This window comes from Notothenia coriiceps, unplaced genomic scaffold, assembly GCF_000735185.1.
Source record: "Notothenia coriiceps isolate Sejong01 unplaced genomic scaffold, NC01 NC01_scaffold00003960, whole genome shotgun sequence".
Lineage (NCBI taxonomy): Eukaryota > Metazoa > Chordata > Actinopteri > Perciformes > Nototheniidae > Notothenia > Notothenia coriiceps.
The window spans coordinates 88,224-99,551 of record NW_011336661.1 but is presented as its reverse complement, the minus strand read 5'-3'; the positions used below and the strand labels follow the sequence as shown (position 1 = coordinate 99,551).

At 45.8% G+C, this 11,328-nt stretch overlaps 1 protein-coding gene across 1 annotated transcript; it reads right to left on the bottom strand.

Annotated features, from left to right (window-relative positions):
• Positions 1-343: 343 nt before the first annotated feature.
• On the bottom strand, positions 344-6,874 carry mex3a (mex-3 RNA binding family member A). Its single transcript, XM_010766949.1, has 2 exons — positions 6,362-6,874; positions 344-3,345 (listed from the first exon to the last, which is right to left on the bottom strand). The coding sequence occupies exons 1-2, from the start codon at positions 6,780-6,782 to the stop codon at positions 2,198-2,200; spliced, it is 1,569 nt and encodes a 522-aa protein (XP_010765251.1). The 5' UTR covers positions 6,783-6,874; the 3' UTR covers positions 344-2,197.
• Positions 6,875-11,328: the final 4,454 nt, after the last annotated feature.

The window sequence follows — 11,328 nt, the reverse complement described above, 5'->3', positions numbered from 1 at the left end:
GGGGGGGCTGCCACTGGCTGAAGCCCGGGTGTCCAAAGTGAAGGGGCAGCTGCAGGATGTCCCATATAGTAGCGTGCTGACACGATCTACAGGACCCCATCCACATTTTGGGGCGGTGCTTTCAAGGAGTGAAGGAGGCGCTTTGACTGCACCCAGTGTGAAAATCGAGGAATCATTATGTATGTTCGTTTTCATAATTTGGAAGAAGTAAACAGCAAATCACATTGAAAACAGGTAACTGGGGTATCCCCTGATAATTGTAGATAATTTATTTCTATCCTAAGCCTCCATTCATTTCACTGGCGCTGCCAAATTCAGCTAGTGTCTTTCAAATGTTGTGTGTGTGTGTGCTTAGGGACAAAAGAGGCCCCCTACTCCTCAGTAGGGATAGCTCAGAGCAGCAGAAAAGGAGAGGAAAGGGGGGGAGGAAGGGGCAAGAGGGAGTGGAAGGAGGGGGTCCCATTCGCCCAGCTGCATCCAGACCATCCTGCCCCTTCTGTGCTTGTAACAGTGGGGCGGGGCGGTAAAGGGCTCACTGCGGGACCCTGTCGTACCACTCATACAGCCCTAGAGTCCCCACACGGTCCGCACCTGGACCAACCCATTTGCCTAATTATGAATGAGTAGATCCGGGCCGTGTCCGAGCACTCTGCGGCCCACGCTGCTGCCGAGCGAGGACAATACGCCCCGCTCAGAAAGGCCTCGAAAGCAAACGATCAAACTGTAAGCACGAGGGGACATAAAAGCCACTCCCAAAGAAAGGAGAGAAAGAAAGGGGACTAGGCGAGACCTCCAACTCGGGGTCACAGCTACAGTGTGCCGTGAAACACCTGCTCCTGTACAGCTTCACTAATTACAGGGGGGGGGGGGGACAGCTGGCCCCTCGGAGCTCGCACATAATGCTGTTATTATTGCGGACGTGGAGCGAGGATTACTGATTTGGGACTCTGTATTTTACAGTGTCAACTATTTGAATCTGCTGCTGATTTAGGAAGCGTTTTACAGTTCTACTTGGCTTCTGTCCACACTCTAATTCTCCTCTTTATTTACGGTGCACACCTCAGAGAAATGCTTGTTGACTGGGGCTCTTGCTGTGTCCTATATTGTTCAGCGACTGTGGCCAAATGACCACACGAGACAATAAAGCGCGGTTAAGGTGGCTTTGAAACACGTCTATTGGGGAGACAGACATGGAGAACTAGCCAACTGGATGAATTCCAAGGCTTTCGGCCTCACAAATTAAATCAGTGCTTTAAGCCAACCGAGGAACCACATGCTTTTCAAGTGCCACGAGGAGCAAGCATTACTGAATCTTTACAACAAACTGCAGTGACCAAAGTGTAATCAATGGCTACTGAAAAGAAAATGTTGCTGATACTTCATACAACTTTCATCTATCTCTGTGAATGATGATGCCAATAAAATGTTACTAGTTACCATAAATAAATGATGTCATGTCCTATTTCCTTTTAACATCAATCTGGTTAATAAGACTTTAAGGTAAAGTATGAAATAAGAGGGCCGTCTTTTCTTTACTTGTAGAGATTACAAGGCTTTGACTTGGTTCAATCTATTAACGTTTTCATTTTGTTAAAATTAATATCATTTTGGACCAATTATATCAGATCACAGTAAAAAGTAAAAGGCTGAATCTACCTTCACATCAGCTCTCGAAATTCCAAGGTATGATTGAAATCCTATTTTAGACCAAGATGATTGTAAGGTGCAATGAAAATTCGGTTTTTTCTCCTTCTAATAACAACATTGACTTTCTGGGTCAGTCAGGTGCAGATTGGGTACCTCCACAATCATCTTCTTCCTTCCATATAAACCCACTTCATGGTAAAATAAAAAATTTGAATAATAAAATGTTCACATTACTGTCTACCTCTGCCTACACTGAGATTCATGAATGAAAAACAGCAGCAGTCAAAAAACTGAAAATGCAAGGTACTATACTTCTCTTATAAACAAAACTTTTATAAAATATATATGCATATATATATATATAAAAGAAAAACTTAAAAATATTTCTTATACTTTTTAGTAAAGCAAGCAGTGCCTTCTAAAATATCTGCTTGATTGTTTGTAAATTTTCTGAAAAACAAAAAATGTGTATCATAATAATAATCATAATAACAGTAAATAATTATTGAACAAACACTGACAAAACCAATGATAAAAACTGATGTGGTTCTTAAGAGAATATTCGGATGGCCTGTGATACTTGGGTGTGGCACACTGGGCACTCCGGGTGGTTGAGCTCACAGATTCGGATGGCACACTCCATGCAGAAGAGGTTATGGCCACATGGCACCAAGGCAGCCGTCACTTTGCTTTCAAAGCAGGTCATGCATTCCCGCACAGTGGCCGGGGGCGAGTCCGGCACTGGCAGACGGCCGGGGAACCCATCGCCGGCTGAGATGGGCTCGCTGTGGGCGCGGCGGGCCTGGGCATGAGGTGAGCCGGACACAGGCACAATGCTGGTGACTGAGTTGTTGTTGTTTCCACCTCCGCAAGACTCGGACAAGCCAGGGGAGAGTCTGGTCAGGGGGAGCGGGAGCCCCCCGAAGCTCTTGGAGCGCTGCTGGGCATAGAAGGCCACCTGTTTGGGGTAGTCAGGGTCACCCCAGCTCTGGGTGCTCTCTGATCCAAAATAAGAGCAGGGCTTTTCTCCGGAGCTGGAGAAGTTGCTCTTATTGTAGATTCCCACTCCATCGCCTCCTCCTCCTACCCCTCCAACCATGGCCTCTGAGAAGTTCTGGCGGTAGCTGCTGGTGAGAGGCTTGCGCTGGCCCCCCTGCAGCCCCCACACCTGCTGTAGCCGGCTCTCCAGACCACCGCTGCTGCCCGACGGGCTGCTGCCACCATTCGGCCCCAGACAGTCATTCTCATTATTGTGGTCATGCAGGCCTCCTGTTCGGAAGGCGATGTGTGCTTCAATCTCCTCGCGGGCCCGCTCGGCGTTGCTGGGCGACCCTGTGATTTCAAAGACAGGGTCGCGGTCCCGACTGGGAGTGACAATGTAAGTGCAGGTTTGCTGCTGGATGCGTTTGATGGTGGAGCCTTTAGGCCCGACTACCAGCCCCACCACGCGGTATGGCACTCTCACCTGAATGGTGGTCTGACCGGGCAGAGGAGTGGGCGGGGAGCCGCTGAAGGAAACTCCCAGCTTGTTGCGGGAAGCCCGGAGCATGGAGAAGTGCTCTGCGGCAGAGATGATTTCACGGCGGGCCAGGGCAACATCCTCCTTCCGGCCAGTGATTAGGAACACCGGCTCCTCTCCTCTAACGGGGGTTTTGATGTAGGTGTTGGTCTTAGCCCGCAGGGCTTTGATCTTGCAACCTGCAGAGTCAAAAACAAACATTTTAAAATAGGTAAATATGATACATCAGTTAGATAGCTTGACTAACAAATCAAGTTAACATTTTGTTATCAACCTGGGCTAATAGATATTTTAAAATGTAGATTTATTCACCAATTATGACCAGTTTAACGTATTATGTTGCAGGTTTTTTCTGGCAAAGGATACACAGCGTAATTAACATGATTTATGAGGTTTCCAGCACTTAAGCATTAGTGCACTTATTTATTAGCCCTGAATCAGACACATCTTTCTAAGATTCCTTGGTGCCGAGGTATTTCCCAGCAACGACATAGCTGTTTTGCTAGATGCACTTCCTGACCTCTCCTTGAACCTTACATTACAGTCATCCCACATATTCTTTGTTTTTGGGCCATTTATACCTCGACGTCTGCCCGGTTTCTGTTCAGAATGTAGTAGTTGACTCTATTAAGTGCTTTTAAGGGAGGTAGTGGTAGTTCATGACAAATTACCTGGCACTGTAATGGGACAAAAGAGGACATAGAGAAAATCTGTATTTATTCAGGAGGATTGTATTTAAGTTGAAGAGAAACATGATAAGGCTCTGTTTATATTACACTCCATGAAGGCTGCATCCAGCATCACTCCGGTTAAGTTTCATTCAGAAATGTAGGCAGCTCCCTCATTAAGACTTCCGCATTTATTGACCACTTCTCTTCTCTGCCGAGTCTTAAAGAGGCCGGTGCATCTCTTTGGACAAACAAGATCCATTAGACATCTACTCAGTGAACAAATCTGAGCTCATCTTTCCAGACTCCCATCACATCACAACTTGCATCTCCTATCTGAAAATCACAGCAGCAGGTAACAAAAGGTTCAAAGACACCTTAAGTTGAAGATGAATGTCGCTCTAATGCTACTTAATAGCTCCACTTTTTCCAGGAACACTCACTTCTCAGGGAGCAGAGGTACGGACAGAGGGATAGTGATGCTCTGAAGGTTTAGTATTGCTCATACCGAAAATCTGAAAATACCCTTTGTGTTCATTGCGTGGTATTACACTAATAAAGGGATCAAAGAGTGACTGCTAAATTCCTTTTCTCATACGACATTACCCCTTTTAATTAGTCCAACTTAAAGTATCAATTTAATGATTATCCACAACCAAAAAGGCAACGATAGAGTCTAATTTATTTTTGCAACTGTTGAGCTGTGAATGTGATTCAAAATAAAGCCATCCTTGATTTGAGGGGCACCAACAAAATGTAGTAGAGCATCCTGGGGAATCACTGCCTGTTACTTTGACAGGAGAAAACAATCCTATCAAACCCTTTCTTCATGGCAAGATGCTACGTTTACTAGATTTACTAGGCATGCTGTGATGTACGGTGCCGAAAACAAGGGGGTGTCCACGCCGACTAACGAAGGGCCTGAATCAAAAGCAGCTCATCTCAAATCTCCCAAAATCAGCACTTCTTCCCGGTCAAGTCAAAGGAGCCCCCTCGCTGCACTTGTCCTCACTGGATCCACCCTTCGGCTGTCTTCAGTTACCCCATTAAAATTCAAAACTTACACTTCAGAGTAAAAACAGGAGCCGCAATGAGAGACAAGGGGCAGCTAGCAGCACAAACTAAATCCAGGTTACCACCGAAGAAGCAAGAAAGGGGAGTCAAAATAAGCAATCTGAACTCACCTGAGCCCCCTGTGACAATATTCAAGACCTGTTTGTTTTCGTTGCAAGACAAATCAGGATTTGCTGAAGGTACCTTACCCACCCTGCAGTCTTTGTACTTCTCTCAGTCCAGCCCCCTATTCCTCCCTCTCCTGACAGACAACCATGTGGTATTGAGAGTGTGCAGTGAAGTGGGGCTCATGAGGAGCCCCTTGTGTTGAGCGCCAAGGCGTGACTCCCATTCCGCTTTTGGATGCTATACTGCCCTTCCGTCCCCATCCTTGTTGTTTTCTGCCCCTCTCACCCATGGGTTCATCACAACAATGGGTGCAGCCACACCAACACCACCACCAAGCTTCAAATCCAACTTAGGTTTAAGCTTTTTAGCAGCCCCATTGTGCACAAATATGGAACTTGCATATAGTGGAAATTACCTATCCAATTAACTCCAAATAAGCACAAACATATGTTTTTTGTGTTTTCCAAAGGAGTCACAATTCCTGGAGCCACTTATCGCTGAGTCACCCTTTAAGGCCATCCCGTGTGCCAAGCAGCAACACAGTCTTATTGCGCCCCTCCCCTCACCCCCCCGACTTTCACACCTTTGTTTGACAGCTGCTGTCATTCAACTTAAGGTCTTTGTTCATTAAAAAACCTCCACGTGTAAGAAAAACGAACAAAAACCTATAACATTATTGAACTTTACAACTCCACTCAATTGAGAATAACAACAACAGAAAAAACAAGTGGAGCACGCTTGCTCTATTGTCCAATTGTGTCACTGGGGCAGTGCGCAACATAAACAACGAGCTGCCACACATATTCCATCAATCAGACTAAATGTTTAATATTTGGTTATTTTCCGAGCCATTAACTCAAAGTAAAAGACATTCCTCTCCTCGCCAGCAGCACGTTGCCTTTTTGAACAGTCTGGCGCGTCTCAGACGACAAAGGAAGTGCTCTCCGTGCTCCAGTGTGTGTCTGTGCGCTGACATTGATGGCGTGGATGTAGAATAATTCGCCCAGGAGAGAACGGGGCTCTCTCCTACCTCTGTGCACAAAAAATCACTCTAAAGCAAGAAATAAACACACAGCAACGACCGACTAGTTCTAATGAGTGTAATGATGAGTACAAGAGAACTTGCTAGCAGGAAAAAGTGGGAGGCTGATGTCTCGGGGGAGTACAAAAAACACGCGAGCACACACACACACACCACTCCCTTTTCTTTGTCAAATAACACCAGGTAACAGTTAGTGAACAAAAAAACAAAGCACACAGGAAACCACGGCGGGGATAATGCAGCACTGTTAGCGGGATAAAAGCACAAGTTTGGAGGGAAATAATTTGCAAGCCAGCGGTTTACCTTGTCTCCCCACTATTTCGGCCACATGTTCAGAGCTGGGCACTGGGACGCATTCTGTTATGTTGCAGCCTCGTCCTTTCGTCTCACTTGAGGAGCTCTCGTACAGGGCGCACAACTTGCTCTTCCCTTGCAGGATCGCCGAGTCCACGCAACCGCCGACGTTGTTCGTGTGGTTGTGGTGGTTGTTGTTATTGTTACTCCGGTCCTGTACTCCTGTTGTTGGGGCTCCGCCGCCGTCCTCGCCTTCCCCGAGCCCCAGCAGAGACAACTGGCCCAGCGCGACCCTGAGGGCACGGGAGTCGTCTTCCTCCTCGTCGGGCGGCACCAGGAGACCTTCGCCTCCGAAGCCGGAGCCAGCCAGATCCCCGGCATAGCCCCCATTTTTCTCCATGATCCCTGCTAGAACCAGCAGGCTAGGCATGGCTAACAAAAGAGTGTGTGAGACAAAGACAGGGGAAAGAGACTGGAGAAACAGCACCCGTGCCGCCTCCTCCTCCTCACCCCCTCCTCCTTCCAATTCCCCCCTTTGCGCTAGTCCCTCCCATAGACCGGCCCCCTCTCTCTCTCCGCCAGACTTTCAGTACAGTAGTCTCTCTCCGAGCTCCAGGCAAACGGGACACAAGGCCGTCTGCACGATAGATGGGGCGGGCGAAGTGTTGCTCCACCCAGTCTGGTTTACACAGCTCCCCTCCTCGCCGAGACAAAACGAGCCGCCCTCCCGTTGTACCATTCCGTCTCAGGTTCCCCAGCTCATGGCATCCCAAACCGAGCAGCCCTCACGTCTCCTATAGAAAAGAAGAAAACACCTCACCGTTTACATCCCGCGCCATTGCAAATTCGTTCATAGCCCTAGCTGCAGTGCAGCCTGAAAACCGCATGTAGGTGACTTATGTAAGAATAGGATGTAAACAGTTGCGTATGAAAAGGTGCTTGTTCGGTGCGCACATGGTCCTCTGTTGCTGCTTCTGCTGTTGAAAAGACAACTTTATCAGTTGATAAAAACGTGCATCTCCTTATTCTAAGAGGGGGAGCGTGGACCATATGACATGATTTTTTGGGGGAGTAAAGGAGTTTGGTACATTTTGGGGGGGGTCCGCCCACCTCCATGTAACCGTGCTTTGCGGCAGGTCACCGCGTTGTTGTCTCCGGCGCCGTTGCGCATGAGGATGTTATGTATAGGAGGGAAATAGGGTGTCTGGGGGGCGGGGGTGAGGGGCTGTATACGCGGAGGAGAGGAGAAAGGGAGTTGTCAGACAGGCGTTGCAGACCCTATGCAGCGGGGGAATATCAAAAAAGCCCTCGCACATTTCCCGTTAAAAAAAACAAGGGTTTGCAGCAGCCCCGTGAACAAAGAACCGCGCTGCTCGCGTATAGACTCCCCAAGATGTCGACAGAAACCACGCCTGACGGCATGGTTGTAGTACAACACAAAGACTCAAACTGCAGTGATGAAAATAGTATTATTATTGAATAAAAAAAAATATATATTAATACAGATATTGCATTTTTGTCACACCCCTTTCCTTTTAAGAGATTTATAAGGTTTCAAACTGGTAGCAAAGTACCCAGAACTTCCCTTAATTTGAATAACATTCTGTACAGTTGGATTTATCTACACTAGTAAAAAAAATATGAAGAAGAAAATAAAAAGTGGAAGCACTTCTCATATGACATCATTATTTTCAGTGAGTGAGTTTTAAATTATTATTACACATGGGTCACCAGCCTAAATACAGCTTTCAGGACACATTGGACCCGGTCTATTAATTGCCACGCAGTGCTGAGCAACAACTAATGTCCATGTTTTCAGCTTTTCTCATACTGTCAGTCTAACTCAAGATTAGCCTATCATCACCATCTGTGCATTTGCATGGTGGGATGTATAGCAAGTATGTGTTGCATAAGGCTTCCTGAATGACAAGGCGAACTCTGGGGATGTTTTAGAAAACATTAGATGGTCTACTGCTTCACCGTGTGTTTGTTTTAATTTCTCACCCCCTAGAAAATAGATAGGCTTATATTTATATACGTGACAAACTGAGTTGGTTACTGATATTTAAAATGCAGTTAGAGAAAATATCCGTGAAATCTCTTGATGTGTTTCCTGGTGTTCCCAAGGGATGTTTTAAATTCACTCTGTAGATACTTGTGCAGTTTAACCCCATCTAATTAAATTCAATTTAATATTCCACATCACATGTGTTTCCCCTGCACTTTAACTGGGTTACAACTGTAATGACAAAAACAAACACACAGTCTACCATTTTGGCTTATATGACAGACTGAGCAAGGCATGTGACTCTTTTAGAGTGATCAGCATGAATATTTTAGCATTTTTGAGTGACAACGCCTTCTGCCTTTTAATGACACAGAATGGAGCAACAATATAATATTACATTTTCCAGGTCTGAATATAAAAAAACAATACAAGTGTTGTAATAAGATGGTACCAGAAAGATAGAGCAGGTGTATTTATATTGATAATTAGAGTAGACTCGCTCTCTGGGTGCCAATCAGGAAGGGGTGCGTTCCCTAAGGGTGTGCTGCAGATGAGAACTCACAGGGAGACTCCTGGTGTGAGTCCAGGATTAAAACCTCCACACTCCAACCAATAACAAGGATAACATCATTTTAAAAAACAGCTGCAGGAGGATTGCGTGATGTATGAAGGGCCAGAGGGTGGGCTCAGGCGGTCTGCCCCCAATCCCCACCCTATAGTGGAGAGGCCAGAGGATTGGGTGAGAGCATGGTGAGGACGGGACGAGCAGCCTCTCAGTGAGGCAGCCAGTATGCCAGTGTGTCCAGGAGGTCGTCTGGATATCCATTAAAAGGGGTCTGCTGGGACTCCACAGCCTCAATCAATAGATAGGATGGATCTGGGATAGTGCCCAACCGCTCTTCCTCTGCCTGGATGTGTGAGTCTGGTGTGGCCTGATGCTGTTGTACCACATAACCTTTGTGACCATGAACTAAACCGTCTGCGCGCTGTGAATGGACCACAGCAGGTCTGCTCTTCATTCACTGTCTATAGCTGTGGGCTACAATTGTCAATTGTCATTTGTACACTTATGTTTCTGTGTGTGTGTGTGTGTGTGTGTGTGTGTGTGTGTGTGTGTGTGTTGTGTGTGTGTGTGTGTGTGTGTGTGTGTGTGTGTGTGTGTGTGTGTGTGTGTGTGTGTGTGTGTGTGTGTGTGTGTGTGTGTGTGTGTAAGCTGCAGGATACATGTGAAACCCAGAGTGCTGAGGTCATGTTACTTGCACATAAAAAAAACTCAATGATCTTGACCATCTGGTCGTCACACCGGTGCTGTTTCTCCTTTTCCCCTGATGAAAGGCTAACTGGCATCTTTGGGGACACGCTGTGGTTTACTGTGCCGCAGAGACACACACCATCCTCTTTGTCCAGGAGCCCGTGCAAATATCCCTTTCACCTATATGGACAGTATCTGTCTCTCACGAGGACAGGCTTAATAGGCTGTAAAGACACGTCTAAGAATCCCTAAAGGACATCCCTTTGACTTCCATGGCCAGATGTCCTTTTCAATACTTTTGTGGTGCCCCGCTGTCTCTTGAATGAGGCTTCTGGGAGCACAAAGGGACATGTTGGCTAAGCACCACGTGCTGATGCCATAGTGAGCGGGCTCTCAGGGATGATGTAAGACTGCATGCAAATGATACCACATCTTGTGCTTAAAAGCTGACGAGAGCCCTGAAGTTGATCAGCTGACCAGATAACACTAAGTCCAGAGGCCACTTGTGTTTGGGGTTTTCCCTCCTCTATTGTTGTTCTTCTTTTATTTGGCTGCTCATTTATGTTTGTTTTTATTGGTTGTAAGCTTTTTCCACTGAGGCTAGGGCAGCAGCAACATAAGTTCTTACAGACAGACTGCACATAATCCTGATACAATAAAACAAAAATACAAAACAAGCAAACAATAGTTTAATAAAACAGATGAAAAATCGGGTTTTGAGAGGAAGTACAACTGAAATGAAAATAACCCATCACACGTAGAGTGTTTCTTTCTCAGGTTTTTTTTCCTGCAGGTTCAGCCCCATGCAGGGACCCTGATGAAGAGGCCTTTTCATCACAAACTCGGTTCCATATTTGTCGTACGTCAGCAAGAATCTCTACACCAAGCTCTGCTTTCAATATCAGAAAAAGTGGAGTTCAAAGTGTATGTTAATCTCACAGATTTTAAACTTCTATTGGGTATGCTTTTTCATTTTTACAATGCTTTACGATTTGCTCAGTGAGCAGTGTGACCCATGAGTACACTTACTCCTGTTTGTCTGTGTGAGTGAGACAGCTCAGAGGGCTGCCTTATCTCCATCTGTGGCTGTATGTCATAGGGCTACAACCGTTTTTTATTATTGATTCATCTATTGGTCTTTTTCATCAGCAAATTCAACATTTAGCCTTTTGAAATAGTGAAAAATGCTGATGTCCATGAGCCCAACTTGACATGTGGATATTGCTTGTTTTTTCTCGATAAATGGTCCATAAGATGTTCTATAATGATATGATACAGAATCAAACGGCACAGCTTCACATTAGAGAAGCTAGAACCAGAGTTTGACAAATTTACAAAAAAACAAAATCCATTATTAAAGTCACTGTTGATGCAATTTAATTTTGTGATTTTTTTTATTGTTTCAGTGTTTCCTTGGTTCAACAAACATCTCTGTAGCTTTGTTCCCCTGCAGTGAAATACTGACATGCATGAAGCTGTTGACACGCACACATTTACCTCACCCTCTAACAACAAACGCACACACACTCTCATACACAAGCGCACACGCACACACACACACACACACACACACACACACACACACACACACACACACACACACACACACACACAAACTGGGGTGTTGTGATTGGAAAGGCTGGTGTCAGTTGGGAATATGAGTCAGGTAGTATGACTTCATTGCTTTTTACAGGGTATTAGGTCATCTCTCTCACT

Coding starts and splice junctions, on each gene's coding strand:
- mex3a (XM_010766949.1), bottom strand. CDS start 6,782: ATGCCTAGCCTGCTGGTTCTAGCAGGGATCATGGAGAAAAATGGGGGC. Junction 3,346..6,361: donor CGAAATAGTGGGGAGACAAG/GTAAACCGCTGG, acceptor TTGACTCTGCAG/GTTGCAAGATCAAAGCCCTG.